The 17,149-nt window shown below is 39.4% G+C and overlaps 1 protein-coding gene across 6 annotated transcripts in view; it reads right to left on the reverse strand.

Moving 5' to 3' along the window:
• DNA2 (DNA replication helicase/nuclease 2) overlaps positions 1-14,307 on the reverse strand; it is a 38,508-nt gene extending 24,201 nt beyond the window's left edge. For 4 of the 6 annotated variants that reach the window (XR_002309227.2, XM_020869896.2, XM_070470735.1 and 1 more), the window contains exons 1-5: positions 14,152-14,307; positions 12,514-12,699; positions 11,611-11,794; positions 9,670-9,815; positions 4,004-4,135 (exon numbers count right to left, since the gene is read on the reverse strand). Coding sequence is in view for 5 of the 6 variants with exons in the window: in XM_020869896.2 (XP_020725555.2) it covers positions 4,004-4,135; positions 9,670-9,815; positions 11,611-11,794; positions 12,514-12,699; positions 14,152-14,225 (722 nt within the window). In the remaining variant the exon portion in view is untranslated. The remainder of the gene's footprint in view (positions 1-4,003; positions 4,136-9,669; positions 9,816-11,610; positions 11,795-12,513; positions 12,700-14,151) is intronic. The other 2 variants (XM_070470736.1, XM_070470737.1) reach the window with 2 other exon arrangements.
• Positions 14,308-17,149: the final 2,842 nt, after the last annotated feature.

The following is a 17,149-nucleotide window of genomic DNA, read 5'->3' on the forward strand; positions in this document are numbered from 1 at the left end:
CAGCAGATTGCTGTTCTCCCTCAGAAATCCCCCTCCACTTCTATGTTTTCAGCTACCACCAATACACTGAGTTCGTGGAGGGCTTTAGTCTCCCTGTAATATCTAGAACCATCTGGGGCACAGATACAGCACATAATACGTGTCTGCTGAATAGATAAGTCCATAACACTATGAGGAAAATGGCAGCTTATTGGCACTGCAAAAATGTTAGCCAGAAGAAAAAACATGTGAACAAAATGCTAAAATAACAGTGACAGAAAAGCTAATACCTAAAACAACCATAAAAATGGATATCCACAATTCTAAATCTCAAGAAAATTCAAATGGCTCAAAAACAAAGGAATGACTCTAATAAGGAAGGAAAGAAAGGGAGGGAGGGAAGGTAAAACAACTAGAAAGAAATAGTGAGGAATGATGGAAAACAAAGTTAAGTTTGTAATTATTACAGAAAATCAAGAGACCAAAATGACAGAAATACTACAAAACAAAGCAAGGAACCAGGAAAAGAATGACTGTTTAATAAACACTTAGCAGATTATCATAGTGAAGACTGATGCACCAAGAGTCATCCCCTGTTCAAGACATAGCAATCTGCTCCAAAGAAACAAAAAACAAAGCATTTATAAATTCATTTTTAAAAACACTACAAGAGGGGCATCCCTGGTGGTTCAGTGGTAAATAAATTGCCTTGCAGTGCAGGAGACACAGATTCGATCCCTGATCCAGCAAGATCCCACATGTCCCAGAGCAACTAAGCCCATGTGCCACAGCTATTGACCCTGGGCTCCAGGGGCTGAGCTCAGCAATAAGAGAAGTCATCGCAATTTAAGAAGCCCACGCACCACAACCAGTGAGTGGCACATGCTCTCTGCAGCAACAAAGACCCAGCACAGCCAAAAATTAAATAGTAAATAAATGCTTTAAGAAAATAAAAACAAGAAACATTAACCAATTTACTCTACTTTTTTTTTCTTTTTTTTTTTCAGGTAAGTACCTGGTTTGTAAATTTACGACCACAACAAAAGTAAAGAATGTGACAAATAAACGCAATTCTAACAGCAAGCTAAGCCTTAGATTTTTTTTAACCACTATGTGTTTTTTCTAACTGATATATAGTTGATTTAAAATGTGTTAGTCTCAGGTATACAACAAAGTGATATGCATTCTTTATAAAAATATGGAATGCTTTATGAATGTGTGTGTCATCCTTGTATAAAGTAAAGTGAAAGTTGCTCAGTCGTGTCCGACTCTTTGTGACCCCATGGACTATACAGTCCATGGAATGTTCCAGGCCAGAAGAGTGGAGTTGGTAGCCTCTCCCTTCTCCAGGGGATCTTTCATACAGTCCGTGGAATGTTCCAGGCCAGAAGAGTGGAGTTGGTAGCCTCTCCCTTCTCCAGGGGATCTTTCATACAGTCTGTGGAATGTTCCAGGCCAGAAGAGTGGAGTTGGTAGCCTCTCCCTTCTCCAGGGGATCTTCCTAACCCAGGGATCAAACCTAGGTCTCCCGCATTGCAGGCGGATTCTTTACCAGCTGAGCCACAAGAGAAGCCCCATCCTTGTATAGGGGCCATGATAATCTTCTCTGTATCATTCATATTTCTCTGTATGGTACTGCCAAAATGAACACAACCACTAAGTACTTTTTAAATACATATCAAAGTTCCTATTGACAAACTGATTGTGGTGATGGTTGTACAACTCTATGAATATACTGAAAGTCACTCAACTACAAATAATTATAATAAATATGAATAAATAAAATCCTACCAGAAGACACAAAACATTGAAACATTGCTGGCAACCTTCTAAAATGATTTAAAAAATTCTCAAAGAATTCTAGCCATATGTAAAAGGTTGTACATTTTCCAAGTACCTTGGATAAAGTAGTCCAGTTCCGAGGTTTCAATATACAGAAATAACTGTCTCCATAAGGTCCACTTCTCAACTTGTGTACTCATTCCCCCTCTTCTACTCAATGACACAGCTCTAAGGATAATGCTGCCCTCTATGGAATTCTTCTCATTGGCATATAATGTCCTGTATCTCCCAACTTTAAAACAAAAACAAAACTCTCTTCACCCCACATAAGCCTCTGGCTAACATTCCATTTCTACATACCCTTTTAAACGACAACCTGTCAGTACAGCAGTCTACACCCCCTGATTCCAAATTCTCTTCTACCATCCTCTCTTGACCCCACTCATCATGTTTGCTCCTCCAGAATCACCATGACTTGTCTTTCCCTCATACCTTGCACCCAATCCAAAATCTATCACCCCTACCCTGAAAATCTGACTATACTCCAAGTGACACTCATCACTTCCACAACTCTCACTCTGGTCTGAGCCACCATCTCTATTTTGGATTCCTTCAAGAACCTCCTTGGTCTCACAACCTCTGCCCTTATCCTACAACATAGTCTTAAAAGAGCAACCAGACTGATCCTTTTGAAAGTAAATCAGATCAATATAGAAACTAGCAGAGCGAAGTAAAGGAACCTGCCTAAAGTTACACAGCAAAACTGCGGCAAAACTGGGATTCACAACCAGGCTCAGTCTGTCCTTTGAACCACAGAGAACTTGAGAAAACATATTGGTCCAAAGACCTCACTGTTCCCAAGATTTCTGACTCAAAAATCTTAAAACAAGTTCAGATCACAAAACGTCATGATATAAAATATTCAGAATATTGAGAAAAGATGAAGAGTATTGATCCAAAAGGAAGTTATGACTAAAGAAAAATAAAACAGTGCCTATTTTTAAAAAAGAAAGAAAGAAATGATATCAAAACCCTCTGCGCAAACCCTGCAAAGGCTTCCCATGGTAGCCAAATCACATCTGGCCATGGAATCAGAACGGCGGCCAAGGTCCCGCAAGGCTGCCGAGACCCCAGGACAGCTGCTTGTCCTACCGCCTCTTCCACCTCACTCTGTCCAGCCATTCTGGCGGGGTGCCTTAGTCACAGGGCTACTGCCTGGAGTGCTCTTCGGAGAAATAGCTGCATGGCTCCCTCCTTCATTTTCTTCAGGTTCCTACTCAACATTACCTTATTAGAGGCCTCTCATGATCATGCTACGGAAGTACGTCCCTTCAACTCCTTTTCCTTACCCTCCCCATTATTCTACATTACACTTATGATGATCTGACACCTTGCTTGTTCACTTGCTCAGTAGTACAGAAGCACCATGAAGTCAGTGGCTGTTTTATTTTTTCCACTACTGCGATCCCAGTACCTGGATCACTACTTGGCACACATTAGGCATATAATAAATATTTGCCAAATGGGCAAACAGTGGGAAGAAAAAAGGACTACCTACAAATTTTTACCAATGCTACTACTTTAAGCAGGAAAAGAAGTAAAAGAAACCAACCAAAAGCCAAACAGTATTGAATGGCTAAACACAGTATTTAAACATAAAGTACAAATTCACGGCAATCAACATGAGACAGTCCACACATGACAGGAATACAGAGAAATATATGTGATATTAAGAAACAACCCCAAATATTTACAAACTGAAAATTTTATTTTAAAAAAACCATACCTACATTCAAAAATTACAAATTTTATTAAAATGAAAATAGAATTTTCTATTCATTAGATTATTTTTTTTGGTCTGAGAAAGATACTCAGGACTGTAATTTATAAAGTAAGCAAACAAAAAGGCCAGTATTCATGACTTGATCTGTGTGTGTGCTCAGTCGATCAGTAGTATATGACTCTTTGTGACCCCATGGGCTATAGCTCACCAGATTCCTCTGTCCAAGGAATTTTCCAGGCAAGAATACTGGAGTGGGTTGCCATTTCCTACTCCAGGGGATCTTCCCAACCCAGGGATCGAACCCACATCTCTTGTGTCTCCTGCATTGGCAGGCAGATACTTTACTAGTGCACCACCTGGTAAGTTCAACTTGACCTCTAAAAAGCTTTAATTCAACATCCTGAATAAAATCCTGGACTAAACACATAAACACCATATACACAAAAATCAGTTTCTTACAGAGAGAGCTGCATCTGAGGGAAGTCAGTTGAAGTATGTTTATGCATGAAATCTCTAGCCCATTTAGAAAATGAAGGAAGATACTCCTCTACTTCTTGTTTTATTTCATCTTGATTCAATTTTAGGCGGTACCTGTCAAAATAAGAAATTTTAAATATGAAAAAAGTAAACAAGGACAAAAACATTCATATAAGCAACCCAAGCACCCAGCAACAACTGAAAAAATAAATTAAATGTGATACAATGGAATATTATTTAGCCTTGGAAAGGAAGGAAATTCTGATACATGTTACAACATATGTGAAACTTGCCATTATACTGAATAAGCCAATAACAAAAGAAAAAATACTGCATGACCACTTAACATGAGGTACCTGTACTAGTCAAATTCATAGAGATAGAAAGGATGGTGACTGCCAGGGACTGGGGGAAGTGAGGAGTTGTTCAACAGATGTAAGGTTTCAGTTCGGAAAGACAAAAAAGTTCTGGAAGTGGACAATGGTAACGTTTACACAATGTCAATGTACTAATGACACTAAACTATACCCTCAAAAGTGGTTAAGACTGTGATTTTGGGGATTTCCCTGGTGGTCCAGTGGTAAAGACTCTGTGCTTCCACTGCAGGGGAACTAAGATCCTGAATGCCACATGGCCAAAAGTAAGAAATAAAAGATTATGATTTTTTAATGCTATGTGTATTTTACCACATACACACAAAAAATCCAAGTAACAGTGACATGACATCAAATTTTATATTTGCTCCAACTCCTACCATCTCAAGTCTAATAGGTCCCAGTTACACTTCAGGGGTAAAAAAAGAAACCACAATTGTTGGTCCTGAAGCCCAGCAATGGAAAGTAGAAATGTAAAAGAGGAAAAAAGGCCAAAGGAACAGAAATGGAACATCAGCCTTACTAGATCAAAAGACAATCTGTAGGGCTACTAACTTCTTGGGTCAAAAGTCAGGAAAGACTAACAGAATCTAGTCTCAGTTTTTCAGGGTGCCTGCAAGGTCAAAACTGTGTCATAATAATTCTACAACATTATTTGCCTTTTTGCTCTTGTTCTCTCCTGAGTACACAGTGGAGATGTCTGAATTCACACACACACACACACACAATATAGCAATACAGAGAATGCAGAAGCAGATATAAGAAACCAGTTATCTAGTATTAAGTTATAAAATTAAAACATTTGCCAAAATGTAAAACAGCATGGGCTGTTATTTTAGAATTAATCAACAAATATTTTCAAACTGCCTCAGCTTTCATTTCTAACACAGTAATTATCTATAGATATAACCTTCATAAACAAAAGTTCTAAGGGTCCTCAATAATATTTTAGTGTTAACAGGGTCCTGAGACCAAAAAGTTCTGAGAATTGCTATCACCTTCCCTGGATGGTCTTCCCAGCTCCATCTTTATATTTAAGCATCACAACCTTAATAATTACTCCAGAATATTAACAGCACACATGTTTCTGTGTCAGATCACACTTAGGTTTGAATCCTAACTCTTTATTTACACATCTTTACTAGATGTATAACTTTGGGCCAGTCATTGTTTCTCTCTTTTTAAAAATAATTTTATTTATTTATTTTTGGCTGTGCTGGATCTTTGCTGCAGTGCAAGCTTTTCTCTAGTTGCAGCAAGCGGGGGCTACTATCCAGGTGCAATGTGCAGGCTTCTCTTCGTGGTGGCTTCTCATGTTGCAGACACAGGCTCGAGCGCGCACAGGCTTCAGCAGCTGCGGCACTCGGGCTCAGTGGTTGTGCATCCCGGACTCCAGAGCACAAGCTCAACAGATGCGGTACACAAGCTTAGCTGCACTACAGCATGTCTGCCCAGACCAGGGATCAAAGCTGTGTCTCCTGCGCTGGCAAGTGGGTCATTTCCCACTGAGCCACCAGGGAAGCCCTGAGCCATTCATTGTTAACCAAGCCTCAGTTTCCTCATCTCTAAGGTGAGATGACAACTACCACACAAATTAGTTTGAGGATCAAGAAAAACAGCCTATGTAAAGTACTTGGTGTATGACAAGAATTCAACAAGATATGAAGATGGTAACACTGAATACTCATATAGTGCTGACTTTAGGCCAGGCACTATTCTAGATGATCTACATGAACACTTTCAACCCTTGTTATCTCTCTATGAGATACTAACTATCGTCATCCCTCCTTAGAACTGAGGAAACTGAAGCTCAGAAGTTACTTCCAGAGGACACACAGCTCCAGCTTAGGAATTTAAGTTCTTAGCCCTTATGCTCCCTCTACACTGTGTTTTGAGACTTCCCTCATAGCTCAGTTGGTAAAGAATCTGCCTGCAATGCGGGAGACCCCAGTTCGATTCCTGGGTCGGGAAGATCCGCCGGAGAAGGGATAGGCTACCCACTCCAGTATTCTTGGGCTTCCCTTGCGGCTCAGCTGGTAAAGAATCTGCCCTCAATGTGGGAGACCTGGTTTGATTCCTGGGTTGGGAAGATCCTCTGGAGAAGGGAAAGGCTACCCACTCCAGTATTCTGGCCTGAAGAATTCCATGGACTATACAGTCCATGGGGTCCCAAAGAGTCGGACAAAACTGAGTGACTTTCACTTTCACAGTGTGTTTTTAAAATTTACTGGCATTATTTTCTCCTTGCAGGCCTGAGTTCACCTGGGTACTAACATAACCACCAATACTCTGCACATTCCTCTCAAATGACAAACCTTACCATTTTTCTCACCTTCTAAAGAAAGCACCATAATAACATATTCATCAAACTCTGAGACTCCAGAACACTGCAGATTAACCATATAACTCTGCAACATTTCTACTATCAAATTTAATAAGCTCCCTCTTTCCTAGGTTTCTGCTAACTCTGGCTTGCCAGAACTAACAGAGCAGAGCCCTATCAGTCCTCTAGGAGAGCCAGTTCAGCAGGAAAGACAGAATTAGCGACCCTAGCTCTGCCAAGATAGCTTGGCCTAAGCACAAAACCAACTTCAGGTTGAAGGCAAGACTGAAATATCTCAACCAGGGAGCAATTGCTAACACCAAAGTGCCCCAAATGACCTACAGAAACACAATCAGCCCACACAAGGCAAAAGCTATTTGTTTGAAAATGACTGTTTAAAATCTGGCACCTTCCAGAGGTTAAAAGATGATATAGGTGAGGATGTGGGGGAAACAAGGACCAATATACTGCCTACAGAAATGAAAAATGAATTTTGAAATATACACACATATTAAATCTTTACGTTGCACACCCTAAATTAATACAATATTATACGTCAATGATATCCCAGTGGGCTTCCCTGGTGGCTAAGATAGTAAAAAATCTGTCCACAATGAAGGCAACCCAGGTTCAATCCCTGAAGCTGGAAAGATCCCCTGGAGAAAGAAATGGCAATCCACTCCAGTATTCTTGCCTGGAGAATTCCATGGACAGAGGAGCCTGGCAGGTTACCGTCCATGGGGTCACAAAGAGTCAGACCCGACTGAACAACTAACACACACTTTCTGACATCTCATAACAGGAAAAAATGAAAGAAAGAAACAGGACAATGCCTATGTAGAGCAATCTGACAGTATATATAAAAACTTTAAATGTACCCAGACCAGGGGACTTCCCTAGCGGTCCAACAGCTAAGACTCCCCATGTAAGGGGCTCAGGTTTGTCCCCTGGTGAGGGAACTATATCCCACATGCCACAACTAAAGATCCTGCATGATACTACTAAGACCTGGCACAGCCAAATAAATTAATGGATAAATATTTTTTTAAAAAATGTTCTCAGACTGGATCCTGTCCTAGAGGGGAAAAAAACACTTCAAAGAACATTATTGGACAAAATTGATCAAACCCACCACATCCCCTGCATCAGAAGGTGGATTCTTAACCACTGGACCATCAGGGAAGTCCTCTTTAAAACATTTTTAAGACAATAGGTTGGGGCTTCCCTGGTGGTCCATTGGCTAAGAATCTGCCTTGCTGGAGTAGGAAATGGCAACCCACTCCAGTATTCTTGCCTGGAAATTCCCATGGACAGAGGAACCTGGTGGGCTGCAGTTCCTGGGGTTGCAAAGAGTTGGACACAACTGAGCATGCACATACAAAACAGACTCACAGACATAGATAACAGACTTGGGATTATCAAGGAGAAGAGGGAAAGAGGAGGGATGGACTGGGAGTTTGGGGTTAGTAGATGCAAACTATTACATTTAGCATGGATAAACAAGATCCAACTTTATAGCACAGGGAACTATACTCAATATCCTGTAATAAACCACAACTGAAAAGAATATGAAAAAGAATATATACATGTATGTATAACTGAATCACTTAGCTATGCAGAAATTAACACAATATTGTAAATCAATTATACTTCAATAAAATTAAAAAACAAAAGAAAAAAAAAAGAATCTGCCTTGCAACGCAATGGTTTGACGCCTGGTCCAGGAAGATCCCACGTGCTGCTGCTGCTGCTGCTGCGTCCCTTCAGTCGTGTCCGAGCCCACCGGGCTCCCCCGTCCCTGGGATTCTCCAGGCAAGAATATAGGAGTGGGTTGCCATTTCCTTCTCCAATGCGTGAATGTGAAAAGGGAAAGTGAAGTCACTCAGTCGTGGCCGACTCTTAGCGACCCCATGGACTGCTGTCTACTAGGCTCCTCTGTCCATGGGAGTTTCCAGGCAAGAGTACTGGGGTGGGGTGCCATTGCCTTCTCCGATCCCACATGCTACAGGGCAACAGAGCCTGTGTGCCACTACTGAGCACAAGCTCTGGAGCCCATGGGTCACAACAACTGAGCCCAAGCACTGCAACTATTGAAGCCTGCATGCCAACAGCCTGTGCTCCAAAACAAGAGAAAAGCCACCACAATGAGACGCCCATGAACTGCAATGAAGGGTAGCCCCCACTCACTGCAACTAGAGAAAGCCCAAGTGCAGCAACGAAGAGACACGCCACCACAGCCAAAATATAAAGAAATCTTTTTTAAAAAGACAATAGGTCAATAGGTTGTATGTATTAGTAAATTGGTATGGAATTATGGAACACATTTTTCCTATTTAAACAATGAAATAAACAGAATTACAACCAGGAGAAGTAGGTTTATGTCAACTAGTCTGGAAAGCAAAATCACCACTAATAAAAACACTTCTGTGAAAAAAAGATGAACTGCAATAAGTATAGGAGGAAACAAAGACGGAATATGCCAATCCCTCTGCAGGTAGTCACACATAAGATACCAAAGATTAGCCATTTGTGGGTATATTATCTCCACTGTCACAGAAAGTGTGCAAAACAGGTATCATCACCCTTTTCAGAATCTTTCAGTAACTTGTTCAGTCATAAACCTGGCAAAGCTAGAATCTGAAAGGAGGTTCATCTGATTCCCAACCCAATACAATTTTCAGGATGTCACAATGTTTCTAGAAGTAAAACAAAAAGTTCACATTCTCTGAGTGCAGCTATGGAGCCTATTATGCATACAGAGAAAATTTAGATATTTTTAGCCAAAGAATTCCTGTTCTGCAATTTCAGAAGCTCTTCACAGAATTGCGGTGGGATACGACAACCCTGAAATCTGCATTCTAGTAATAGTCTAAGAGCCAAATACCTTACAGATGCCAGGGAAGAAGTTATATAACAAAACTCTATCTAGAGTTCCTCTCCTAAATACTTACATTTCCTTCAGATGCCTTATTTCTTGAACAGTTTGAGAAGCAAGTTCTTGTAGCTTTTCTGGGGCAAAACTATCACTTATTGCTTTTTGAAATACTTCATGAAGAACCGTACCAATCAGCATTTGGCGTGTGGCTGAATCAGAGCTCTATCAAAAAAAAAAGTCAGACAAATATTTTATTTCACAACATATCAATGGACATGATCCTATATTTACTACCTAACCTGTTGAACTAGCACAGCCAAAGTGCACTGGTGAGACAAATGCCAAAATATTAAACAATTCTTTTCTGGTGAGTGAAATTACAGGTGACTTTCACTTTCTTAAATTTAGAATTACCTGAATTATATTATGAGTAAGATATTTTTCAAATCACTGTATTTCCATTTTGAAAGAATTAAAAATAACCTATGTGGAAAAATTTCAATATATTCTAAAATATTAATATTTAACATATTTTCACTTTATATGAAAGTGAAGTCTCTAATTTCACTTTACAATAAACCCACATAGAATAATCAATAAAGGCATAGCTTATAAATTCATGTGAGTAAAATACTCAAAACAAAATAAACTCACAGCAGAGATATTTTTTGGTGGCACTGAGAGCTGTGGGGTCTTAGTTCCCCAACCCGGGGCTGAACCCAGGCCCCAGCAGTGAAAGTGCCGAGTCCTAACCACTGGACCACCAGGGAATTCCCTACAGCAGAGATTTTGACAAGTTCTTGACACTCAAAAACTATTTTTCAATTAACTGTTTTATTAGCCTGGATCTTCCCCTTGAAACTATCAAAAAACAAGATTAAGTCCACCAAAACACCCATCAGTAATTTTAAAAATTAACTTACAGAGGAAATCCCTGTACTAATTTTTTAAGTTCTACGTGAGCCTAAAATTATTTCAAAATAAGGTTTTAAAAGATTAAGGTATTCAGGTCTGCTTTATAATATGCAGTTAAAACAGAAGTTAATAGTAACCCCCCCACACACAAAACAGCTGAAAAAAACAACCAATTTAAAAAAAGCTACAAATAAGTGATAACTAAGACTATTAGAAAATCTACTTAGGTATTTTTCCTCCTTTTTCTCTTCTTGCTTAGCTGGACTTTTTTATTTTCTATATACATACAAACTGTATAAAGAATACCCTAGGAGAAAGAAAAAAAACTTAACAATTAAAAACCCAAGTTTTTAAAAAACTAATGGCATTGAAAGGGAGTGGGTGAAAAGCAGAATACAGATTAAAGAAACTATGAGATATATCAACCAAATACAATACAAAGACCTAATTTGCATATTGATTCTAACAAACTGAATAAAAAGATATTTTTGACAAAAGACATTAAGAGAGAAACTGAGAATTAGATTAACTTAAGGAATTACTGGTAATTTTATCAGATATGATAAAGATATTGTGCTTACATGTTTTTTAAATCCTCAGCTTTAATTTGCAAACTAGTTTTGCAAAACGCAATCTTTGATAACAACAAAATGTGTACATGGGAGTTTATAAGAACCATCTCTTTGTGTATGTTTGAAATTTTCCATTATAATATCTTTAAAAGAGACTGTCATATTTACTTTTACTGAGAATCACATAAGCCAAGTTTGGAAATACCCAGATGTATTAAATTAAAAATTTTATCACTTAAATTATTTATTTCTTATTATTAGAATTACTTATTTTATTAAATGTTAAATAAGATTCAAAGGATTCTTAGGGTACCAGCCTTGAATCCTAGCCTTGTCATTTACTAGCTACAGTAACTCTGGACAAGTCACTTTGCTTCTCTGAGCCTGATGTTTCTTGTCTATAAAATGTAAAATGCAGCTAATTAGTGCCATCCAGTTCACAAGATTGTTAGGAGGATTAAATAAGAGTGTAAAAGTGCTCTGTAAACTCTTAAGACACTGTAGAAACACTGGCTGTTAATATTATTCACCCTGAATGTTTCACTCAGGACAGCTCTTCTCATGCATCGAATACTACTGGCTATGCTCGTGCCAGAAATCAGCATGTCGGGATATAGAATCAAATATCCAAAATCTTCATCTATTATCCAAGTATCGGATATGCAGTCTCCCTCCAAATGAATGATGTCCCCTGGCTCTACTGGTACAGAGCACCTAAAAATAAGGTACACAAAATTTAGATTCCTACATTTAAACACGTTAAGGGGCTTTAAAAATAAGTGAATATTTTATGTAAAGAAATAATTTCTAAATTTTGGGGTCTTGCATCATCTACTGCAAAAACTATCAAATTATTAATAGTGTAACATATAGCTCCAAGTATGGATGAGGTTGTTATAATACTAATTCTCTCATTCTTAATGATTCTCTCATTCTGTAAAACTTATCTGTAAGTCCTGAGGCATGATGCCAAACCCAATATACCAAGAAAAAAATCATTTTTATCTAGTTCAAACCATCAAACTTGCAGCCTAGACAAAGTCAGACCTTCACCTCTGCACCTCCCCCTCACCCCTCACATACCATATATTGCTTGAGTAGCGAAATCTAGAGTCTAAGGATGTTCTTACAACTAATTTTGCCCTTAGTGAGAACTAAACGAGTTTTGAGCTGCAATCCCAGAAAGTACTGGGAAATAGGAAGTAGTAATTTAATAAGTCCCCTTGCACTTGATTTTCAAATGACAATGAAAATCAAGTTTTGGAATAAGGGACCCGAGATGCACTATTTTTGCAGATTTAATCTGAGTTCATATCTATTCTCTTTATTAACAATTAAATTATTGCAACATCCACACAAGCCCACATGACAGTTTTTAAGACAGTACCCTTAAGCTTCTGTCACATCATTGCTCAAAGTCACACAAAAATTACCAATCATTCCTAAGGATACACAGTTCTTTATATTCTAGTGACTGGGAAGCAGTGATGGTTAGGTGCTTTTCATGGTTTCCTTCTTCACTCCGTACAACATTGACTGTTAATACCAGGTACCGGTTATCCATTCCTCGGCTCAGAACTATCTTAGAAAAGGAAGCTTCCACCTTCTTCTCCTGAAATCTAAAGCATAACACATAGAAAACTGCTGCAGCACAAGCATGAAAGAAGCAGCCATCCAATCTCCTGTATCTACAAACCAACCTGCTGGGTTTCTTCTGGAAAGCTTATCACAATGATCACTGGCTAAAGATGTAAAAATTAAGAGAGCAAGGGCATAGCAGAATTCCTATTAGAGAAAAAAAAAACCAACTTCCCAGAAACTGAAAGAAAGTGAAGTCGCTCAGTCAGGTCGGACTGTTTGCGACCCTATGGACTGTAGCCTACCAGGCTCCTCCATCCATGGGGTTTTCCAGGCAAGAGTACTGGAGTGGGTTGCCATTTCCTTCTCCAGGGGATCTTCCCCACCAAGGGATGGAACCCAGGTCTCCCGCATTGCAGGCAGATGCTTTACCTTCTGAGCCACCAGGAAAGCCCCACTTCCCAGAAGGAATGCCATTTAAAACGTTCATGATGTGGGTTTTTCAAAATATAAGCTCTATGAGGAGTTCTTTGGGACTATGATTATGAGGGCTAGTGATAAATTGAAAAATATCAAACAACAAATTTCTACCACTGGTGCAAGCCTTCCCAAAGTACAAGTAAAAGGAAATGTCTAGGACACTATCCTTTTGAACATAAAAGATGTCTGTTATGGGAAAATGTAGTATGGGTGGTTTGATGGAAGTCCTACTGTGAGTTTCATTATTATATTAAGATTTCAATTAGGAGAGTACTTAGAAATTTAGTTCAATTTAATGCAGGAAATCCTATAAAATTCCACTGGGGATCAACTAGCTCATGCTTTGTAGAGAAAGCAAGCTTAATACCTGTCACATTAACCATTCTTTATAGAATAATTCAGAAATTTCTTATTTCTAATGGGCAAGTCAATTTCACAATTATTTTGTAACCGCTTCATTCACCTACCCCACCAACCCACGGGCCATGGATTTCCCAAAGTCAGCTGTGATGATTTAAGGATCTCCCAAAAGGTATTGCTGATCAAAACCCAAAGCGCAAAGATCCGTCAACCATAATTAGCCTCATTATCATAACCACTGACAGAAATTCTACACTATGCTTGCGGGTCAAGTTTCCCCAATCACTTAAGCCGACTTGAGAGTACAGACTTCTTCCTGAATAACTTTCTCCATCTAAACTTCAAGAAAAGGATCTAGCAGTTGCAATTGCCTTCCCTGAAGACATGTAAGGTGGCTGAGACCCCCCAGATTTAGGAAAGAGGTTAAGAATGAACCTCTGGAGGAGGAAAAGTATTCAAGCTCTGGCTCGGGCTCGGCGCCAGAGAGAGGCTGCGAGGCGGACCCCAGCTCCGGAAGCTCGTTGGGCAGCCCGGGACCCGAGCTCGGTCACTGTGCTCGGAGCCCGGGTCGGCGGAGGAATGGATGCGGCCTCCCGCTCCTTTCTTTTCAAATCTCCCGCTATACTCCCAGGCCCACCCCCCGCTCCGCTCACAGTTCCGCCGGCGGCTCAGCCTCCTGCCAGAAACTCTTCTCCATTAGCAGCTCCAATTCGTCCACTCGCTCCATTCTGGCCGCCGAGATAGCAAACTGCCGCCGAGTAAAATCAGGGGAACCCGGGGGCAACGGTGGCGGGGAAAAGGAGCGCGAATCCACGAGGCGCCGTGCGCATGCGCCGACCAGCCGCGGTCCCAAGAGACATGCGCAGGCCTCTCCTCCAGCGCCAGGTGAGTAGGTCGTGGAGAGTCGCACCTGGGGAACCGAGAACCGGACGCCGCCTTTGCCCCTTTGCCTTAGGGTTTGGAAAACTGGGAGTCTTCGTAATCTGGCCCATACTAAATGCTTCCGCCCTTTCGCTAGACTCGCCGACCTATGTGTCCAACACAGGCACTTAAAATGAATGAACTATTTGCTGTCGGCCAAACTCAGTCGTCCCTTGTTTAAATCTGGAAATTTTCACTCTGGGAAAAAAGAAAACCTCTCCTCCCCCCCCCCCCCCCCCGGAAAACTCAGTTGAGAAAATGGAAACTGTCAGATGAGAACTTCCTCATCATGCCATGACTAAATCTACAAACTAAATCTACGTGACTAAATCTATCTGTTCCCTGTTTTATAACCTTTTTCCATTTTTTTTTTTTCAGTAATGCCTCCTATCCGTTGACAATCCCTCCACTTGTGCAGTGGGATCCCAAGCACTCTTACATTGTGTGTGTGTGTGTGTGTGTGTGTGTGTGTGTCAGTCGTGTCCAACTCGTTGTGGCACCGTGGACTGTATCCTACCAGGTTCCTCTTGTCCATGGAGTTTTTCAGGCAAAAATACTGAAGTGGATTGCCATTTTCCTCCTCCAGGGGATCATCCAGCCTAGGGATCAAACCCCTGTCTCCTGAGTCTACTGCATTGGCATGCAAGTTCTTTACCACTAGAGCCACCTTATATTCTCTAGGGCATTCTCTTCTGTCATGAGTTTGGCATCGTTACTGGATAGCTTCCAGGCTTGTAATGTGACCCAGCACCTCCCATCCTGAAGATGTGACCTTGATGGAACTTACTCTCTTAGCCACCTTCCTGAGGAAACCAGCTTTAAAGAAATTTTTATCAAGGCTGTATTTAATTTCAACTCCTATTTACTTTTACTTTTATTTTTTAATTTTTGAATTAAAAATCAATTTTTTAACATACACTACTAAAAACCACCTTTAAAAATAATGTGCAATGGAATATTTAAAATATACAGAAATGAGTAAAAAATAAATACTTCATAAGGGTATCACCCAGCTCAAAAATAATCTTTATCTACTATATGTAAAATAGATAATGTTGAAAAAATAGATAATAAGAACCTATTGTATAGCAGAGGGAACTCTGCTCAAATACTCTGTAGTGACCCGTATCAGAATAGAATCTTAAAAAGTGGGTATATGTAAAACTAATTTACTTTGCTATACAGCACAAACTAACACAACATTGTAAATCAACTATTCTCCAATGAATTTTTTTAAAAAGTTGTCTTTCATATTCATGTTTATTCATTTAAAATTATCAAGACATGCTTTGCTGAAATGCTATCAGGGACTTTGGGATATTAGAGTAGACCCACCCGTTCTTCTTGTATTAGCACCTTATAATAAATGTGGCCATTTCCTTCACCACAACATGGTTTGTCAGTGGCTCTACTGCACAGGTGAGTAGACCCAAGTTCAGTTCAGTAACAAGAGCTTTAGCTATGCATAAGTTTTAATCTATATAGAGACTGAGTTATCCATTTTTCATCTATGCTTTTCATTTTCTGTGACCTAAGGAATCTTTGCCAACTCCTGGGAAGTAAAGATATTCTCCTGTTTTCTTCTTGAAATTCACCATTTTATTCATTTAGGTCTGTGATCCATCTCAAATTAATTTTTGTGTGTGGTATGAGGTCGAGAATGAGTCATGTTTCCCCCCGACTCCACTTCCCCCGAACCATGTGCATACCCAGTTTTCCCAGTAGCACCTGCTGAAAAGACTTCTCATCGCCCACTGGATTGTTCTGGCACCTTGTTGAAGAAAAAAATCAAATTAAGTGCAGGTACATTTCTGGCTCTCAATTCTGTTCTTCTGATGTTTGTCAATCCTTGTGTTTGCACCCCATTGTCATGATTACTACAGCTGTAGAGTAAGTCATACAGACAGGTACTTTGTTCTTTTAAAGATTGCTTTGGACATTCTAGGTCCTTTAAATTTTTATTCAAACTTTAGAATGAGTTTGTATAAAAACTGAATTGTATAAAAATTTGTACACAGTATAAAAATTGCTAATTTCTACAAAGAGCCTATTGAAAATATGATTGAGATTGCATTAGACTTAAAAATCTATTTGAGAATTGATTTCTTTAAAATATAGAGACCTCTAACTCATCAACCTGGTTTATCTCTCCATTTATATAGATTTTCTTTAATGTCTCTCAGCAACATCTTGTAATTATCAATGTAAAACTCTTGTATATTAATATTTTATTAAATTTAAATATTTTACATCTTGTATATTAATGTTTTATTAAATTTAAATATTTTATATTTTATGCTATTTTAAATGAGATTGTTTTTCAATTGCTTCCTGCTAGTATATAAAAATACAGTCTTTAAAATTTCCCTTATATCCTGAGACCTTGCTAGTAATTGCAAGAAGTTCATAGTAGTAGATTCATTAAGACTTTCTATGTAAATAATCGGGTCATCTACAAATAGAGGAAGTTCTACTTCTTCCTCTGATCTTTGTTTTTAACTTCATTTACTTAAGTGAAGTGAAGCGCTCAGTCGTGTCCAACTCTTTGCAACCCCATGGACTGTAGCCTACCAGGCTCCTCGGTCCATGGAACTTTCCAGGTAAGAATACTGGAGTGGGTTGCCATTTCCTTCTCCATCATTTACTTAAGTTCACTGGTTAAACAGCAATTCTGACACTGGGCATCTTTGCCTTCTACTGATCTCAGGGGGAGAACATTTACTATTTTAC

Source organism: Odocoileus virginianus, chromosome 7, assembly GCF_023699985.2.
Source record: "Odocoileus virginianus isolate 20LAN1187 ecotype Illinois chromosome 7, Ovbor_1.2, whole genome shotgun sequence".
In the NCBI taxonomy this organism is placed as follows: Eukaryota; Metazoa; Chordata; class Mammalia; order Artiodactyla; family Cervidae; genus Odocoileus; species Odocoileus virginianus.